The 21,135-nt window shown below is 43.2% G+C and overlaps 1 protein-coding gene across 5 annotated transcripts in view; it reads left to right on the forward strand.

Moving 5' to 3' along the window:
* DENND5B (DENN domain containing 5B) overlaps positions 1–21,135 on the forward strand; it is a 118,283-nt gene that overhangs the window by 61,601 nt on the left and 35,547 nt on the right. For all 5 annotated transcript variants that reach the window (XM_072872603.1, XM_072872612.1, XM_072872622.1 and 2 more), the window contains 4 exons: positions 12,208–12,395; positions 15,816–16,349; positions 17,754–17,985; positions 20,086–20,236. In XM_072872603.1, the coding sequence (XP_072728704.1) occupies positions 12,208–12,395; positions 15,816–16,349; positions 17,754–17,985; positions 20,086–20,236 (1,105 nt within the window). The remainder of the gene's footprint in view (positions 1–12,207; positions 12,396–15,815; positions 16,350–17,753; positions 17,986–20,085; positions 20,237–21,135) is intronic.

The following is a 21,135-nucleotide window of genomic DNA, read 5'->3' on the forward strand; positions in this document are numbered from 1 at the left end:
TGCAGCCACAGGAGCTAATATAAAGTGGTTGATTTTCAGCACATTTATGAAACGTGAGAGTGTAACAAAAAAATGTGAGAGGAATTAGTCTGTCCTAATGAAAGCACTAAATAATTGTTTCCTCCAGGCAGTCTAGATGCCACTCGTTTAATTATGCATTGTATTTATCACTTGTGACAGCTAGCAATAGAATTCACTTTATTATTATCCTTACATTGCCCTTGATTATGCAAGACAGCATGAAACTAATCCTATCTTCTGCAAAAATAACAGCAGAAAGTAATACATCTTGCAGAAAACACTCTTGCTACTTTCTTTGTCAAATTTCAGCAGCATATTGAAGTTTGGTGAGATTTCCTCCCTCCCATATGATGGATATGTTCTGGTTAAAGCACTGGGAGCTTCTTAGGACTTAGAGGCTGAAATTTTAATGCTGGGTTGGAACTGAGTGGAGTTACAGGGCATCCCTTCGTAGTCCTACTTGAGATATTTGGGAACTCTTCTGACAAGGATGCTGGTACTTCTTTTTGAGACACTTAAGATTGCAATGGGCAAAGGCTAGCTACACTGGCAGAAGTTGCTTGCACAGAGCCTGTCCACGTTGAAGTATGCCAGCAAGCTTTTGAAAATCTGGCCTGTACCTTTTCTCTTTTGGTTGTGTCTTTCTACAATAGTGCAATACTCTGCTACAAGTTTTGGGAATCTTGACTTAGCACTGGGCGTGCTCTGAGGTTTTACTCCCCTATTACTCTTTCCTGTATGATGTTGGTTGCTGCGTGTCTGGCCCTGGTGATATTTGGGTACTGAAGGGTATGTGCTGCAGCCGTGGCAATGCACCAGAGTGCCTGAACAAGTCAAGTTCAAGTTTCCTGCTGACTTTCAAGGGGTTGTCCAGGCTTTTTAGAGGTTTCTCTAAGTCTCACTGGATGCCTGTCCATATCTGGGTTCCCAAATGGCTTCTGTGATGCTGACCCTAAATCAGTAAAACGTGCCTCAGGGAAAAAGTTTGGGGGAGTCGTTTCATCAGACTCGAATGAACAACATGAAGCCAGGAGGTACGTATAGCTTTTAACAAAAAGAAGAAAAGATGCTGAATACCTAGACTTCTCAAGAGATGTAGTTCAAGCAACAGACAGCTTGAAATGGAGAGGAGAGAGAGGATGGGAAGTCGTCTAAAATGAGTACGGGTAATGAACCTTCAGGCTCCAAAAGTGAACGCTTGGGTTTGTCATATAAAAGAAAAGGTCAGCAAGTGTGTAATAGTAATACTAACGAATAAATGACTGAGAATGGGGAAAAATGTTCAGGGAGGTGGAAGGAGGGTACTTCTTCTGCAAATGACTGAATTCAAAGGATTGCTAGTTCTTTGCGAAGCACTTCTCCACATGGACTCCAGGGGTTTGCTTTCAAGAACTGAAAATGAAGGGCTTTATCTGCTCTCAGTTTGAAGTGTGAGCAGAAATCCCGCTGTTAGTTTTGATTAGGCTGCTTTTCCCCTCCCTTCTGCTTCTGTGTGTGTGTGCTTACCCCTGTCTTCCACAATTTGAATTGTGCTGCCTTTGCCACTTGACACCGGAGTTTGACATTAAGCAGCAACCCCACTGAAATGCCTCCCCAGCCCTGCTCGTCATTCCCACCCTGGTCCCTGCTTATGGACTCACTGAAAACTGAGAAATTTTTTTTTACTGTAAGGTAGTAGCATTAGGAAAAATCTGCTTGTCAGATTACATTTTAGTAATATTTTGTGCAGATGGAGAGCAACCTGCATATGCATTACTTTTGTCATAGTCCTTGAGACAGATGCAAAATATCCAGTAAATAATTTTGACTTAATTTTCAGTGCCACCAGAAGATAAATAAGTGTTTTTCTTCCAATTACTGGCTATAATTTAAGGTTTTACTTGTTTTGTTTGTTGTCACTGTGGTTTTTTTTTAAAAAGAAAAATGAGATAATCCTCTCCACCCTCCAAAATTCAGATCCATCCCCCCCTGATTATTGGTGAATCTAGGGATGTCCTTGACATGACCTTTACCTCCCTATCTAATACAGACACAACTTGATGGCGCATGGGGAAAAGCATACGGTTGTATTAGGGAAACACTGTGATTATGTAAATAGCGTCGTAATGCTGGTTCCCAGAGGTGAGGAATGTGGAGTGGAGGTCAAGTGCAAAGCCTCACTTTTGGCATATCCTGATAGCTGAGTGCTTGGCTAATTGTGCACTGCGGCTTCTTTTAAATGTCAGTCTTGGCGATTCCTGAAAGAGCAAACAAAGCAGCTCTTTTCTGATTTGAGATATAACCAGGCCAGATACTACTGAAATCTCCTTTCTAAGCTTTGAGATTCATCAGGGAGAAACACTTTCTTAACTGCAAGTTCTTTCAAAGCACAAGATGAAAATAAGTTTTTGGCTTGTGTATTGCTTGTTCCAAAGTAACAAATGAAAGAGTGATTTTGCAAATTTGTCCTTCCTTCCCTTTCTACTTTAAAGAGAATGGACTCACTGGACTGTGTTTCCAGTGACCTGGCCTTGCTGCAACCGTACCAAACACAACAAAAGATTAGCAGAAGATGGTCTTGTGTCCACAGGGTGCAATTTCAAGCAAGACAACATTATTCACCCAAAGTCAGAGTTCACTGAAATGCTACAATACTCAAGAAGTCAGAGCATTGGAGCAAGACCTACTTCAGTTCACCAAACTATTTCAGCGAGAGAGCTGCTAATAACACGTGGGAAAAGTAAGCTGACTTTTTTGTGGTTCTCCTAGCCCTGTTGGAAGGAAGCTTTTCATTCAGGCTTGCCAAAAAAATTGTTCCTCTTTTTAAAGAATAAAGACTTATTTTGGAAAGTTGAGTGAAAATACAAATTGTTGCACAGCCCTGACCATACAATGAGCCTGCTGGCTGTCTACTGAGAACCTTAAACTTCTCACTAAGCATCTGTCCACTAAAGGCAGATTACTTTTTGAGGCCAAGAAAGAGCAGGAGGGATATGAAAACTGCAAACACTGGAAACAACTGGTCAAACAGCTTTAGTTCCAAACTTTATAGGCAAGCACGAGCAGTGGGCTGCCTGCGGGAAGGATGGTGGTCAAGTGGAGTTGCACCTGGTTACTGACAGAGTTGGTGATAACAGCAGCGAAGGGCTGGCAGGAAGGTAGCACAGAGACTGTACTGGCTTTTCTGGAGTGGTTTTTCTCTAGTGAACTAGCAGTTGATGATGAAAAAGTTTATTTTTAACCATGTAGCTGAGGCATAATGTTTCCAGCAGCCTGAACAAAGGCATCTAACTAAATGAAGAGGTCAGGGTGTTGGGTGACTTTACCCAGCTTGCCCTGGACGCGTTCCCAGCACGATACGAGAGTGTCTGGCACAGCTCTGCGGTGGGGACAGGACCAATTGGTAGCTGTTTGTACCACGGCTGCTACTGTCAACTTTGGGTATCTAGTTGCTCTCTTCATGGTGTTTTACAGGTGAGTGGTATCCCGTCACTTGGGAAAGTGAAGGGATTGTAGTGGACTGTAACTTCACTTTGCAGCTGTGGTGGTCAAGCTGAGGGGTGGAGAGACTGGTGTAAAAGAATGATGAGCTCATTTTTTCAGCTTATTTTTTAAGTTATTTTGTTCCCAAACATTTTGGGCTGCAGGCAACTACCTTAATCCTCAATTTCTCTCAAGTTTACAGTTTAAACTTTAAAGCAGCCTGGTGCTAAGGAGCTATCGCTGCGGCTTTACAAACCACAGTTTGGGAACTGCTGGTGTGGATAATTGTGTCCTTCTGGGGCAAAAGCCACCATGACCAACACATTTCAGTCTGATGATGTGAAACATCTGTGCAGCTTGAGAGCAGCAAATGGTGGTGTGGCAGCATTAGGGCAAAACGTGGAACAAGGCGAGGGTAGCTGGGTAACTGCCAGACACCTGTGCTTGCGCCTCGATGGCAAGACTGAAAAGAGAAGTCCTTACTGTTAGTGGAGACAGCGTGGACTTCCAGGGAGTTAATCAAAATCTCTGCTGGTGGGTGGATGTCATAGACGGCTCTGAGTGCCGACTTTGGCCTACAAAGGTGACACAGAAAGCTGTACCTGAAAGCACTAGAAGCAGAACTCCTGTGGCTTCAGGTTACATCTTCCTGCATATAGAGAATACTTTTAAGTTTAAATAGGGCCAAATTTTAACAATGGGGCTTTGAAAACCAAAGGGAGGGATTAGATATTTTTTCCCCGCAGTTCTTCAGGGTGCAGTCTTTGGATTGCAGCCTTATAAGCTTCATCCTCTAAAAATCAAAGCTTGGATTATGATGCGTTCCTGTGACTTTCAAAGGAAGGATGTAAGAACTACGAGACTCCCAGTAAAGCAGAAAAAACTGATATAGAGTCATACTGGTTATCACTAAACAAGGCACACGGTGTAGCACATCTCTAACGTTGTGTAAGCTTGGGGCTTACAGACTTTCATCTATGAAACAGACTTGCTGTTGTAGTTTTATTATAGTTTATTCAATCGTAGAAAGTAATACTCTTGCAAGTGCCGTTTATTTTTTTCAGAGCACAGCTCTCCCGTGCGACCATGGAGATGTAAGGGTGTTGTGAATATCCAGGCTTCCAGCAGTGTCCAGGTTAATAACACGCTGCAATAGCTGCTACAATTTCCCAAGGATCGGTAACAAAACGCCACTGGCGTGAGATGTCTGCTGGAGAGAGATGAATTAAACTGTGGGCTCTGCGGAAACCTCAGCAATCCATTTTGAATGTCTGCCTTTCCAGGGATTTAAACATGAGAGGGAGCGTGTGGATGAGACAAAGATAAACTTCTTAGAGCTTAGGCTATTTCTACTCATTATGATTTTGGGCATTTCCCAAGTTGTTTTTCAAAGGGCTTGAGTAATTGCTCCTCAAAGATTGAAATATTATTTTCATTATTTTTTTTCAATCTTAGAAATTATAATACAAATGACCACGCATATATATAGTAATCACCTAGAAAAAGATGGTGTCTGAAAGATCTGTCTTACAAAGTCTGTTTTGGGGGAGACTGTTTTAAAACAAATACATGCATGATGTGTTTGCCTTTTAAAGCATTTTTACACCAAATAGTTATGTAGAAAACCTTTGCTTTCCTCTGCTTGTTATTTAAATAGTTGCACTCTACGCTGGTATTCATCAAAACCAATGGGAAGCTATTGCAGAGCTAATGGTGAACAATTTACACAGGGACAAAATCTGTCTATGCTGTGATAGAGACTTGAGTTTAGGGCCTCAACAGCACCACAGTCAGAGGAGACTGCAGTGTGTGTTCCCCTGGAAAGGAGACAAGTAATTGGATGGAATAATAAAAGAATCAAATATCCTCTTCGTTTTTAACTTAGGTGGAAAGACAAAACCGTTTTTTTATTAAAAGTTGCTCAGTTTTGTTAGCTGAAGTCAAATAGGGCCTGAAAAGTCAAGTTTTTAAAGCAGCTGGGAACAAGGAGAAGGAGCTAGTACAGGTCTGTGCCACATCCCCACTCCTGTTTGTACTAATAGTGAAGTGTAGAGGAAGATTTGGAAACTGCTTTTATCACTTTGCACACACACACTCCATCCTCTCTCCACTTTTTTTTAGTTGGACCTTACGATTTTTCCATTATAAAACATCTTTACCTTATAAGAACGGCGCGGGGAGAAGTTAAATCAGGCCTTTGCATTCCCGCTATGGCAAATGCCAGATAAATAACACGGCAGGCAAAAGGGGTCTTGAGCAAAGTTGTTGCCTGCTGGAGCCTGTGCCCTCCCAGCCACCCTGCTGCCCTGGCCCAGGGCCACTGCCCGTCGGGGAGGCTGCTCTGCCCCTGCAGCCACGGGGACGAGCGAGGGGCTCCCAGTGTCATCAGGTGCATCCTCACGTGTCCTACTGCCGCCTTGTCGGCTCGTCACAGGCTCTTGCCCTGCTCGTGGAGGCTTAACCATGCCGGTAATGGGAGCTAATTCAGGTTTTCCTGTGAATTAATTCTTAAGGTGGCTCTTAATCATAAACTAATTTATGCTGAACCACTGGTGGCAGGCTGTAGCACGGATAAATTGTATAAATGGAAATTTATTGAAGTGGAAGTGATTTTTTTTTTTTTTTCCATTAAGCTTTTGCCAAACGAGGGGAAATGGGAAGAATTGGCCTTGGTGAATATCAGCCTCAGGATGTTTCCCTTGGGGCAGAGCTGACCCCCAGGCTGAGGGGCTCATTCCTAGTTCAGGCGATTCGATGCATGCTAGTCTTGATCATCCTGTTGAAAATATGTATTTTCAGATTTGCATGAATTGCTGCTCTGCTTTTATCTTGTAATTCATGTGCTGTGTCGCTCGCTGGAAAATCCCCTCTTCTGTTGGGGATAAAGGGCGTTGAGATGCCATGGGTCATTCCCCAGGACTCTGCTGGTTACAGCCCTGCGTCACCGACCTGTCCAAGTGCCCTGAAGGCAGCACTGGGCAAGGTGATTTCTATGGCAAGTAAACATTTCCTGAAGCGTTTTTGTGCATTTTATCTGAACATCTCTTGAAAATCCCCTGGTCTGGCTTGTCAGTCACTGCAGCTGCTGGTATACAAACCAGATGAAAGACAGAAGCTTCCAGGGCACTTTGAAGTCTGCGAGACTTCTGTGTGTTGCTTCTGTGGAGCTATTGAGATCTGATTTGAAAACCTTTGCTTTCATAAACAATTTTTGTCTCAGATGTGAATTTCAGATTTCCTTTTTCATCTGCAGTATGCTATATATCAGCATTACAGATCTGAAGGTACCGAGCCACTAGACAGGTCTTGTAACTATCGTGCGCCATTCCTGACTCACGCTCAGAGCTCAAAGCAAAATATTAATTTTTATTTTCAGTTTTTCCAGTATACCTGGCTGAGCTAATCCATACCTTGTTACAAAAAGTAGCAGTTGAACAGCAATTGCTTATAATACTTTGACTGAAGAGGTAGCATGTGGAAAAGCTATTAGTCACAAGAATGTTTTAAAGCTTGTTCAGGTGTTTCCCTCTGAAGAATTAGCTCTTATTCATTAAGGTTAATTGATATATTTTTTAAAATTTTCTTGTATTTTCCTCTGTTGTTGGCTTTGTTTTGTTTAAAACTATTGCTTAGAATCATTTTGTTCCTTTTGATGAGGTACTCTTTGAGAACATCATCTGATTATCATCTTCCAGGATACATATTTAACTACGTGGCTTTGCAAAGCTGTGGTTATACTTTATGCCTGTTCAAAAAGCAGTAGAGGAAAGGAAATGGTGTCCAGGTAATCCATCTTTTCAAATGCTTCCAAGTGCTTTCAAGCTGTTTTACAAACGGGACTTCGAAAGGAAAAGAAAGAGGAAGCATGGTCTATTTTTAAAGCGTTGTACCAGATTTAGAAGATCCAGGCTGAGACTCCAGCTCTGCGGTAGGCTTTCTACCTTACCTTTGGTAGGTTACGGGAACAGAGAGTTGGAAAACTGCCAAATTGTTCTTTCATCAGGAAGGCTGGGTGTGTTGAAACGGGAATTACACTGTACTGATCACAGCAAGAACGCCGTTTCTGGTTTGAGTGAGCGTGTGTGTGCTCTTATACATGCCTTAAACGCAAAACTCCTGTGGTTGGGCATTTGCTGAGCAGGTCCCACGTGAAATTCTCTTCTGTTTGATTATGACTGAAGATTTAAACCTGTTTTGGAGGCAGCACCTGAACAAGGGAGGTCTTAGCTGTTCTGGGCAGAGGTAACATTGATGTCCCTTTCCCCTCTCAAAGGATCTTGGTTTCACTTTGGTGCAGCAGGGGAAGGATTCTGAGATATCAGACTCCTTTGTAGCAGGAAAAGCAATTTTTATGTTGAGCTGTGTGAATTGCTTAACATCTCAAAGCTTCTATACTCAATCTGTAGAATGAAAGGAGAAGGATTATTTTGTTTTGTTTTCTCAGTCACTGCCTGTGTTTGGACTTTAAGCTCTTTGGGATAGATATTTCTGCATGCACAGTATCTGTTGTAATACCGTGCTGATTGGTTACTGTCCTGTTATTGTATTATGGAGAATCAACATCAAGACAAATATTTGTCAAATTTTGTCCTCTTTCAGAAAAACATTTATAGTGAGTTGATGTTCAAATGCTGAAGCCATTTTCATCTCTACCACAAAATAGCGATTCGTAACTATACAGGAATCTCTCAGGGTTTGCATTTGAAGCATTACGTTGTACCTTGCGAGCCATGTGAATATTTCCAGACCTTTGTGAAGCGTGGCTGAAATGCAGCACTTGTGCAGCAGAACTGCTGACCCATGCATGGCAGAGCGGGTCCCCGCTGCCGTTACTTGTCCTGCACAGGGAAATGAGAGGCAGGGACTTGGCCAAGGGCTCCTGGCAGATGCTGCCAGAACAAGGGGTTGGATCCAGAGTCTTTGAACTCGACTCTGTTGCCCTCTTCTTCACTTAGGGAGAAGGTTAAGTGTGAGAGACAGACCCGTGCCAAATCCAGCTAAACGGTTGTTAAGAGGCAGCAGTTGCAATAGAAGCCATAGGGGCCGCTTTGCCTTGGGATTATCCTCCCTGAGCAGTTTCTCTTGGAAAAATATCCTGTGTACAAATTAGAGAATTAACTCTGAACACAAATAACTTGCTGTAAGGGCTGTGCTCGATGATGTTCCCTGTCCTGGAGAAGGCAGGATAGTTCCCTGTCCCAAGAAGGCAGGACAAGGGATGCAGGTATAGCTGCCAAGCAAAATAAATACTGTGGTATAAGCTATCATCACTTTGGGAGTGGGGAGAAATGGAACCTGAAAGGAAGAGAGGGATATAGCAATGCAAGTAAGAGAGGTGGAGCAATGAGATGGAGACGAGATCGAGGATAAGAGAAATTTAAAGCTAAAAGCCTATCTGCACGCTGCAGAGAAACGCGTCTGGTGTTTGGGACATTCAGGAAGTCTCCAGACCTGCTGGGTCCTTTCTCCGCTGTCCCAGGCTGCGCGGCAAAGAGAAGGGGAGGAAGCCCCAAGCTTAGGTCTCCACTGTCCACTACTTATTTCTGTACCCAGGGACGATTTTGCACAGATCAAATCTTTGCGCTGGTGGCAGCAGCTGCTGCTGTGGGCCATCACAGTGGGCTGCGACCTTCTGCTCATGCATTTAAAGCAGCTAGTAGTAGTCTTGTTGGCATCGCAGGGCCTTTCACTGCATGGCGTACGCTGCATGAGGTAGGTGAGCCCCGAGAATAGGAAGGGATTTATTTCACCGGTCTCAGGAAATTGCCTTGATTTGAGCCAGTCGTCACTCTGAGTTTGTGACCTTCTGTGGATATCACCCAGACAGTGTTTTTACTTTTTGTATCTTTTCCGGATGTTTCTTGATGTTGGATGGGAAACAGGACTGTTGTGTCCTCGCTCTGCTCAACAGACAGGTCTTTCTAAAAAGACACTTCCTAAACTGGTTGGAGCTCTAAAGGTTGGAGTAGGATCAGAGAATAGTTTTCCTACCTGGGCCTCTCATTCATAAAATAACAGGCAAAACTTGGCTTGCAATTGGAGATTGTTATCAAAGTCTAGTAGTGATGGTGGGATAGGATCTGGAAACGCTCTCTCCCTTGATGCAAGCACACACAGTCTATACAAACCCTGGTTTTTCCATCCGCTTCCATTCTTTCCCCCCTTCCTTTTTTTCTGTTCTGCCGCCTCTTTTTCTCTCTCTGGTTTGGGGAAATGTAGGAGTCCCTTGTTTCCAGGTTGTCCTCAGTAACCACGTAAGCTTCCCTCAAATGCTGACAGGTACAAGACTCTCTCCATCAAAAAAGACTTTATGCCTTACAGGATAGGTGTCTAACCTTGTACAGGCTTGAAAGTAAATCCAAAGTAACTAGAGTTTCTTACTTCATTAAACAAATATCAAAAGAACCATTTCCAGGTGTTTTATTTTAAATTATTTTTCTGGAGGAACCTGGGAACTTCCTTCTCTTCAGTGAAAACTGCTGGGTACAGAATTGTTTTTATCTCTGCTAATTCCTAACAAACATTGCTAAATGGTAACAATTAGCCTAATAATTTGGTCATCACTAGTTTTTTTAAAAACAGCTTTCCTCATAGTGAGTTGGTTACAAAACTTGTGCTAGTGACTACGTTAAATATTAGCAGTAGCATCAAAGAAGAGTGAGCACACATTTCTAGAGTTGAAAGCCCTTATCCAAAAAGATACTTGCAACTTTGCTGTGAAGACCTGTTATTTCATGTGGCTGTATAGATCAGAACAGACTTTGAAATAATCTCGTGCATACTAAGACATGCTACTTTCGGTATTTGATTTTTTTTTAACCTTTAAAGTTTTCAGAGTTATGAAGTGTCATGAGACGCCTAACCTTCACCAGCAGATGTTGTAAGTTGATTCTGTATAAGTGCTCCTCAACAAGACGGCCAATGGACGTGTATAATTATAGAGCATTGCATAGGGAGAGATTCATAAATGGCTGATCTGTAGCTAGGAATGGTTTTGAGGTGTAACCTTGAGACTGACTTGTATGCATGAAAATCATTTTGAAGATTGAGTGACTAGCTATTAGTAAGACAAGATGAAAAATGTTTTTTCTCTGCCAGCTACCTTCTGCAGATTGAGGCTGGTTTTCCACAGAGAGGTACTAGCAAGAAGGAGAATGGGTTATGTGATTTGTTGTTTTGATTTGCATATTTATTCAAGTGCATCTTCCCAGTGACCTCCTAATAGCTGAGCAGTGTCAGATGACAGCGCTTTCGCTGTTGCTGATGTCTGCCAGGGTATCAGGCTGGCTTGTTCAGGAAACGGGAAAGGCCAGGCTGGGTTCCTATCCATGTGAAAGCAGTCAGTGGGGCTATAGGAAAAAAGCCTTCTTGCCTGACTCAAAACCAGAGTGTTCATACATATATCTTTAATTTCATGGACTGGGGCAGAGGGGCTAGGAGAGATGGGCAACAACCCAAGTGTTACCAAGGATCTGGTCTTGTGAGGTTGAAAATCGTTTGGTTGCTCAAGCCAAAGCTCGTGAGACTTGCCTGGCATTGATGAGAACTGGTTTTGGATACAGCCATAGTGGAGACATCCCTTCTGCCACTCTTGCTGGTCACTGATGATGTACCCATGCACTGAAGCTGGGGAAAACGACTCCTTTTGCAAATAATAGAGCAGCTTTCACAAGTGGCGGAGCCCCAGGACGGGAATCGGAACTGACTTCCCTGCTTGCCCGTGTGATGCAGAAACTGCTGTAATATGGAGTAGAAGCAACCATCTGGTTTCACGTTCACCAGCAGCTTACAAGACCCAGGGGTCTTTACTTGTTTCCTGGTGAATTGTCCGCAGTTTGAGATTTGCTGTAAAGATGACCATCGCTTCCATACCAATGTCTAATTTTTTTTTTTTTAAACTGTGTTCTCAAATTCAGATTCCCTCATTTATATTAATAAACAAGTTGTGGTATTGCATCATCCTAGCTGGATATTTGAGAAATAATTTGCTCTTATCCAAATTCGGAAATATTCTTGCAGCTCACCTGGATCGAGTTAGATTTTAATTTAAAAAAAAAATGCGTTAACTTGAACCAAAACATTGCAAAGCAATAAACTAGTGGATTAAATACAAATTTGGGAAAATAATACAATATAAATATGCTAACTCTACAGAATGTTTTTGAGAACTAAATTTCTGTTAGGCTTCTGTTTGGATTTTACTTTTAAAAATGCTTTTAAACACTTAGGGGCTATAAACTTCTGCTGGTATGTGACCAAGGTGAGTGTCCTGGAAAATATACTCAGCCTTAGAAGTAGTAGCAAGTGGAGCAGAAGCAGGCAGGCAGGAGCAAGCGAGAAAGTCTTCCTGCAGTGTTTCCTTGAAGCTGCCTTCTTTCTCCTCCTTTTCCCTTGTAAAAATACATGCTTTTTATATAATCAGAGTATTATTATCCTGTACTTTAGAGAGAACTTTTGGTATACTTTTAATAAATGAAATTAATGATAGAATAGATCTAGATAAGATATGAATATTTATGTTCAGCAGTTTCTTCCTGGGGGTAATGGGTTTTGACGAATTAAATAAATGTTTAAGGCTTTTAAGTACTGTCTTATTTTCAAAAGAACATCGTACCATATAAACATGGTTTCTGTCTTGTTTTGTCACTGATGTCCCTGCCAACCAGATTTCAAAAGCGAAACACAGAAAGATAATTCAATGTCTCTCTCTCTCCCCCTGTCTAGATTATCAGCGTCTGATGACGGTGGCGGAGGGGATCACGACGCTGCTGTTCCCGTTTCAGTGGCAGCACGTGTATGTCCCCATCCTTCCCGCCTCTCTCCTGCATTTTCTGGACGCTCCCGTTCCCTACCTGATGGGGCTGCAGTCCAAGGAGGGAACCGACCGCTCCAAGCTGGAGCTGCCTCAGGAGGTCAGTCTCCACCTTTGGGGTTGCTATCCTGAAACGTGTTGTTAATATTTGTGTGAATCCCCGCTGGAAAATGCCATGCCTGGTGTTAGGAGACTTCTCTGGCACTGTGAAGATTGTTTGCCAGCAGGAGTGAGGTAGCGGGGGAAGTCTCCGCAGTCCTTCTCGGTCCATTTCTGAATTTAATGAGTGCTGCTAATTATACTTCTAAATGCTTCTCCTTCTGCTTCTTGCTGTGACGCTGAAAGTTTCTCTGCTTTCCCTACATCACATGTTCCACTAGGTTTTGTCACTCTGCCAGTGTCACACACCTATCAATAGAGGGCTAAAGAGCATTTCATTCAGGGATGGTCTTTATGAAACTGGATCTCGGGCGTACTTGCTAGATGGTATAAACCTGTCCCTGTCCCCCCGCTGCTGATGGGAAGCGTGCCCCAACCTGCCAGCCTCGTCCCACCCACTGGTGAGCCCACGTGTTCCTGGTTAGGTTGAGGTCTATACTAGACCAGCATCCTGGCCTCAAATGAGCCAGACTTGCCTTAATACTGTGCCTGTGAACCACTTAGAGGCATAGACACACACACGCTTTTAAAATATTGACCACTCCAGTGGCTGTCTTTTGGACTGAAGATCTTCTGTTCTCCCATGCAATGGGAAGTGAAAACTTTGCCTGGTCTATCATGTTTTCTCCAGAAAAAGGAAGGAAAGGGCGTCCTCCTAATCTAGGTGTTAAAATCACTGGTGGTAGAGAGTGAAATGGAGATTTTTCTCCTCAGAATTTGACCAAGATGATTAAAACTGCTTCTCATTTTAACCTGGCCACTGATCGCTCTCCATACTGCAAAGTCTTTGGGATATGGCTAGCCTGTCTGCATTCAAGATGGTGACTGGACCCATCTCTTGAGCATGCCATGCATTTTAACTTGGGTTTCTTCTTAAAATCAGTGGGAACCCTAAGAATAACTGTTTGCATGGCTGTAACATCTTGTGACGGTGGCACCGCTGTGCCCAGCTCCATGCGGGGACCTCTCCTGGGGGCAGAGTCCCTAAAGCTTGCGAATAGGTGCTCTTACTGAGAAGGCAGGTGGGAGCAGCAGCAGAGGAGAATATGCAGGAGGGAGAGTTTGTATGTGGAAGTGCAGGGATAAACACAGGGCAAGGATAACATGGTTTTTAATAAAGGTCTATTTTAAGTATTAGGTGGAGGTGACTGATTCTTAGCCTTGGTGGCACGTAACAGTGCAAATCAAGTCTTACCTTGCGGATACAATGGCCTGATCGCATGAAATTTGCACTGGCGTGGACACGAAGCTGGTATCTAGTTATACTTTTCAGTAAAACCATGCTAATATTACATAATTACTGCGATTTTAAAAATTATTAGTCATATGCTTTTAGTTAGCAGATTAAGCTGTCATTTTCCTTAAACTAAAATTTTAATGTGATGGGCTTGCAGTATCGCTGGAATAGCAAATTAAATATTGCCAGTGAGGGAAGAGTAATAGGGGGGTAGAAACCCCCCTCCCTGTTCTGATATTTAACAAATGAGTGAAAAATATCAGCACAGCATTTATGAACACCACAGGTCCAGTAACTGTGGGAAAGGGAAAGAAAGAAGGGGTATTGAACAGGGAAGACCTTGAATCTCAAATTCCTCTAGACAATAAAAAATAGAAAATCCTTCAACACACGAGCAGTGATGAAGCACTGTTCGCTTTAGCATTCCTTTATTGTTCAGGCCAGGGGCTAGCTTTTCAAGCTCTTGGTCTAAATATAAACCATTTGTTTGTTAGAGATAAAAATTCTAACAACTGGCCATCGTGCTGTCTTAAGGTTACTAATCTCTCTGCATTAACTTTAATCATCAGATGTTTTTGAAGAGAGAAGTGAGACCAATTCCCCTAGGGTTTTCTGAATCCAAATCTCATTTTTCAAATTTTGTAAATGATATGCAGAGCTGAAATTAAAAAGCCTTTGAAATGAAATATTGATAGATAAGAAGACAGTCCCTGAGCTAAAGAACCATACTGATGCATACCACAACTCTTTAATAGCTGTATAGTTAAGTAAAGCAAATTGGTTTGTATGAAGAAACGCTTTTCTTTGTACAGTCTGAATTTATTATGAAAAATGAGCTGAAGGGACACTTCTGCTTTACCAAATGAATCCTAATACCCTTTAAAGTATCTGTGTGGAAGGTGATTAATCTCAAGCATGTCCCTGAAATATCCAGTGTATTATAACCATGTTTGTTGTGGAATGTATTGTCCTGCTGAAAATTAACCCTTTCAGAAAAGGAGGAAAATAAGTCCTTTCTGTTCAGATAATCTGAAGATTAGTCTACAGTGTTTGGTGAGAAGTAAAGAACAGTAAAAGTGCCTTGGAGAAGGCAGAGGAGCTGTGGTAATGGCCAAGTCAGGCTAACAAAGACGCTGCTGCTGCTGCTGCCCTGTGGGTTCCTGCATCCCTCATTCTGCAGCTCTATGCCAGGGTAAAACCCTTCGGAGCTCAGCACCTTGGGAATCTGACCCGGTTTAAGATTTTATTCAGTACAGTGCACTCAGAGAATTTCAGATGTAAGCTGCAGTTCAGAAGATCAATTACTGTTATTCATTCTGCTATTATTCCTGAGGGTGCATTTGCAATGTAATTAATTTTTCTGTAGGGTTCTTGCATCCCCCCCTTGACACTTTCCTAGTAAAAGTATCTGCTCCGCTAGATTCATGTTTTCACTTAGCTTTAATCATATGGGCTGAGATCCATCTCCATTCGTAGCAAAGCTGTCTAAGAGCACTCTGGTTAAATCTCGGGCAGAGGAATTGCCAAGATTAAAAGCCTCCATGGAAACAGGGTAGGGGGGAGTAGGGAAATAGGGCTTGACCTCCAGTGGACAAACTATACTCAGACGTGATCCCAAAGGATTTGCATGGGACCCTCTTTTGTAGCTTTGTTCGTAGCAGCGTTATCTTTCTCACTGAACATCTCGTTCCTTGGTAGCACAGCTACAGAGGCTTCTTGCAGTTGGATCCTGGTAAAATAAACATGCCCTTGAGATGTGGTAATTCACACAAACAATATTTACATGGGCTGAGAAGTGGTGCTGCACATCCTGCTTGCTGGGGTGTCCTTAGCTGGTCTGGGAGGGGATATCAAATCTCTGTAGTGGGACGTTTGGGATCTGCAAGTCCTGCGGGAACGGGAGAGGGCAGGAGGCTTTATTTATTCATTAACTCATTGCCATCCAGTTGGCCCTCAGCTTTACTGAAGTCTGAAATGTCACAGGCTAGACAGCACAGCTGAAGTCTCCTGCATATGTGTGCTCTTACGCTTCTGTCTGGAAGCACCCTGGGAAAACAGGGCGACTTACCAGGGGAGCCAATTCAATGCTGAGCGTCCGTTTTGAAACTTTCCTTTTTATTTCAGGCAAACTTGTGCTTTGTAGACATCGATAATCATTTTATCGAACTGCCAGAGGAATTCCCCCAGTTCCCCAACAAGCTGGAGTTTATCCAGGAAATCTCTGAGGTTCTCCTGCAGTTCGGGATCCCGCCGGAGGGTAACCTGCACTGCAGCGACAGCGCCACCAAACTCAAGAACCTGGTTCTTAGCGACTTGGTGAACGACAAGAACGGGAACATCCCCGGCAATGCCCTCAACATGTACGAGCTGCTGAAAGGCAACGAGACGATCGCCCGCCTGCAAGCCCTCGCCAAGAGAACGGGCGTGACGATGGACAAAATGACCATCACGGCTCCCCTCGCGGAGAAGGAGAAGGATGGGAAATTGCCGTGTGAGGAGGTGGAGCTGAGGGACTACAAACTGAACGTGCAGCTTCGCGAGGTTTTCGCCAACCGCTTCACGCAGATGTTTGCAGACTACGAGGCTTTCGTCATTCAGGCTGCCCCCGATATGGAGTCGTGGCTGACAAACAGGGAACAAATGCAAAACTTTGACAAAGTAAAGATAGCTGTGTATTCATTTTTCCATCTGAAAGTGCTTTTGGGAGGGGGGGAGAATAGCTATATTATGTATATATAGCCTAGGTACTGTTTAATATGCCGTTCTTCATCTGCCTCACTGAGAGATTTGTCCGTTTTGATTACGCAGGGCCAGATCGCCTGCCAAAGTAAATCGGTGCAGACCCACTGAGCTGCTCAGAGCCGTCCTGGCTTATACGAACCAAACTGGCAGGCTTCTGCCTAGCTGATGGGGCTTCTCCTGTGGGCTTGGTGGAAAGGTAGCAATAGAAAGTGACTTTTCTTTTTTTCTTTTTTGTTTGCTGAGAGGAGAGGTGTGCACACGAGACAAAAAACAAATCCAATCTTTCTTTTTTCCTAATCTCACAGTAGAGCTTTTTGTTCATGGGTAGTATTGTTCTGTAGAAGGTTATCATATCATTATGGCAGAAGAGTACTGTTATGACTCCATTGTAGTGTGTACACAAGAGTGAAAAGGAAGCTGAGATTAGAAATGGGGAAATAAAGAGACTGTAGGCTAGCAAAAGGAATGAGAAGTGTTGGGAAGCTTGCACAGTTATTATTTCCGAGTGACTCTGCAAAGTAGATAGTGCTCTTAGCCATCAGCTTTTTCAGATACAAGTTCTTCTCTAAGGAGAATGGCAGAAGGATAAACAGTCAAGAACAGACTAAATATTGATCTGAATCAATTTTTGATCAAAAAAATGCTGCCATGCCTTTTATTGGTCTTGTTTGTATTCAGGCGGTGAACAGTGCAGTATTCAAAAGGAGGTGGTTGTTTAGGCAATCTCTGCTAGTACTTCTACAATAAAATGGGCTGTTAAGGTTAGGATTTTCAAAGCTCAGTTAGAGACTTAGGCACACACTCAGTTTTAATTGGAAATTCATGATTAATTGCCCTGCATAACTTCACAAAAGAGCATGAGCTGAAGAGCACTGTACACCCCTTGATATGTATGGCACCTTAGTAAGTGATCTGGTCCCAAGCAGGGATGCGCAGACCAGAGATCCCCAGTGGGCACATGTGCTGCTGGTCTGCCGTGGGTTGCACAGGGCTCGTTCCTGCGGGTGGTAGCTGCTAGGCAGCTTTGAAAAAGCTGGCAGCACAGGCACTACTTCAGTAACTCCATATTCCCTTTAGTCTAGCTGTCACAAAGCCTCCCCGACTGCTTATTCCTCACAGTTGCGACTGAAGAAGTGACTCGCGAACCAAACCCCTTTGTAGATGGATTCACACCTCTCTGAGAGGTGTTTTTGTGGTCGGGAAGCCTTGTCCAAGCCTTCCTGTTGGCTGCTGGATCAGTTCTCTGCCGCAGGACGGCTCAATGCCGTCGCGTCAATGCCGGGCAGGAACGTGGCACTAACAAGCTGTTCTGTATTTCAGGCTTCCTTTCTTTCGGACCAACCCGAGCCTTACCTCCCATTCCTTTCACACTTCATCGAAACACAGATGTTTGCAACCTTCATAGACAATAAGATAATCTCCCAGTGGGAAGAAAAGGACCCTTTTCTGCGAGTTTTTGATTCCCGAATTGAGAAAATAAGGCTATATAACGTAAGGGCCCCTGCACTGCGGACGTCCAACTATCAGAAATGCAGCACTTTGAAGGAAGCAGGTACGTCCAGACGGGCTAGTAAAATATTCAAAAGTACAATGTCAGCCACAAAGAAATATAGGTCCTCAGTCATCTGAGCGTTGCAGCCGATGAGGAAGCCCTAGACCTACCTGAGGAGGACTCAGCGGTGTCCTTATTTTCCCTAGGCAAAAGCTTCAGCGTGCTTTTAAACACCAAAACCAGCAGGAGCCTTTACCTTCCCTTCGAGCTCTCCTAGGCTGGTGCCTTTAATAAACACAAACCAAGCCACGGAGCTGGGCTCTCCGTTTCTCATTTCAGGCAGCTCCTGTTCCATTGCCCGGAGAGCTTTCCTTCACCGTGGTGGTGGGACCAGCGCCAGCCACACCGAGGAGCCGAGCCCTGGTGTCTGCTCCACTGGCCTCATCTCCCCCTTCCCATAAAAAGACCTTTTTTTGCCTTACGCCATTTGGTTAGAGCAGCAGGGGATGCCGGAGACATAATCCTGTGTGGCATATTTAGTAGCTCCAGCAATAGATGCTCAGTGTTAATGAACAATACGCTATGTACTGAAGACTTGGATTTTTTTTCCGTTACAGTCACAGGATGCATTTTCAAATTATACTTGTTTCTTACTGTGCAAGTATTTATATCATTTCCAAGTAATACAGGGAAATTATAGTCTTAAATTTGTTGGGACACATATTAGTGAACTGGGGCAAACACATTTCTCATGGGTTTTTTTTTTGTTTAATTCCTTCAGCGTGTTTTACTTGTAACAAATGTGGCAGAAATAGAAATCCTGTGTCTGCTTAACTTTTTCTATCTAAACCCAATTCTAATTTGCAGGTCAACTGTCTATTCAACGTCTAGTTTTGGTAGATATTGTGGCACCGGAACCTCATTTTCTGTCTTGTGAAAAGCAGCAAACTGATAGTAATACCAACTTTCCTTCATATTTACTGTTCACAATATATGTGACCCTAGCACTGATCGAGCACCTGTTTGTTTAACCTACTATTTTCAGAACCCTTCAAACCCTCTGACCCCACACTACCTAGTCCTTTCCTCCTAAATAAAACCATACAAAGTGGGTTTTTCTTTAGAGGGGGGGAAAAAAAGCTGCTGGGTTTCTAATGATAATGTATGTAAATCTTATGACAGTTTCTTTCCCATCACAGTTTTATAAAATAGGAAATGAGTTCTGTGTTGTTCTTGACAAATGGAAAATGGATTTAGCTTCCACACTTTGCATATTTATTCACTAGTCGTGGTATGCTGAAAAGAACGGGCCTGCCCGTTAATGGATGGGCTATAAAGAGTTGAATATTAAAGTTGCTAATTAAATGCTGATTTCCCCCATACACCTCCTTTCCCCTCTCCTTCACAGTGCATCTGACTCAATGTTGAGAGGGTGAGAGATTTTATTTTCATCCTGCTCGAGATTTGAGATGAAATCCTCACATCCTTGAAGCGAACGACTGAACCACAGTAGTCTCAGTGGAGCCGAGACCCCTGGGGAGCCCTCTCTGCTCTTGCTGTAGCTTCCCCTGTTTCCAAGCATCTGTTCATCTTCTTGATGCTGCTCAGGCCTTGCTACAGTTAGCTATGCTTTTTGAAGGCCTGTCATCCAGTACTGGCATATCTAATTTCAGGAGGAGGATCTTTATAGGTGCCAGATGTTTGCAAAACTTGGGTATCTCCCCCCATGTATCTGCCCAAGGAGACGTGTCTGGGGAAAAGCGAGGTGCCCGACCCCGCAGAGAGTTGCAGCCGGCCTCAGAGGTCTCCATTCTACCAAAGCGGAGCGTTAAAGCCAAACACCAAATGGCAGGGAAAGATTGCACTGCTCTTGCCGATTCATAACCCATCTTGTAGGCTCCCATAAAGACCTGCTTGCTTAACGGCTAACTTGCTTGTGCCAATGCTAGTTGTGTTGGGTGAAGAAACTAAAAGCAAAATAACAAAGTAACAGCGCAGATGTCTAATCACTTCTGTAAGCGACAGATTTCTGGGTCTAAAGTCACTATTTAACTTCTTAGAGCATTTTCAGGGATCAGAGCATGACCACTTCTGTTGTCGTAGCACGTGTCTTCAGGTGGTTCGCTAGCGCGGTTGTTCACCTGTGACTGTAACTTGCAGCCCAGTCCATCGAGCAGCGGCTGATGAAGATTGATCACACAGCCATCCACCCGCACTTACTTGATATGAAGATCGGCCAAGGGAAATACGAACAAGGATTTTTCCCGAAGTTGCAATCGGATGTCTTGGCAACGGGACCTACCAATAACAAGTAAGCTCAGGTTTTATTTTCTGGATTTGAAAGCAGGTTTCTCATACAAAAGATTCACGTCATTGGGCAGTAGTGCTACTTTTGGATGGCCTCTGGCTAGCCTAATGAACCCTAGCAACTCTTTCCATTTCTGGTTTGTTCAGGCCATGATTTTGAAGTTACAGCCATAGTTTGAGTTATATTAGAAAGTGTTAGCTCTGGTTTTGGGAAGATTCCTCAGTACTGTATTCTGTTGAGTGGTAAGTACTGTGTCTTCTCATAGATAATTTTATTTTTATAATTGCCATAATAAATTTAAAATTCATTTCCTCTCTGTTTTGCAGTGAATAGGATAATTTGGAAACCCAAGCCAAAATTCAGATTCTGAAAGAAATGTTGGTATTGAAGCCTCCACATCATCATGCAGAATGAAATTAATGCCCACTCTGTTCTTCTCTTTTCTTTAATCGTTATTACAGGCCCCAGAGATTTTTTTTATAGCTCTCTTTCAGATTCCATGTTGGAATAACCTGGAGGAGTAACTTGGTGAGGGTAGGAAGTATGTGGTTCTGTACCTGGATTACACTTCTCAGTCTGATAGGGTTCTGTAGTGCACTTTCATGTGAAGGTAGGGGTACCTATAGCTGTGGAATTGAACATGTCATTACATAGTTAATTTGTCTAATGTAAAATGAGAACCTGGAGCAACTAATACACTTTACATTTATACAGTTATAATATAAAGTAAGTGTTGTAAGTTACTTTTTTTTTTTCTTCCCCCAAAATCCAGGAAAGAGAAGGGGTTTTCCCCCCCCTCAAAAATGGAAGATTTGTGCATCAATGATTACTGCTTCATGAAATTATTAGCTCAGGCCCTTGCTTCCAGTTTCTGTGGTAGGTCAAAATGGGAGCAGAGATCA

The sequence above is a fragment of the Ciconia boyciana genome, chromosome 1, assembly GCF_034638445.1.
Source record: "Ciconia boyciana chromosome 1, ASM3463844v1, whole genome shotgun sequence".
Lineage (NCBI taxonomy): Eukaryota > Metazoa > Chordata > Aves > Ciconiiformes > Ciconiidae > Ciconia > Ciconia boyciana.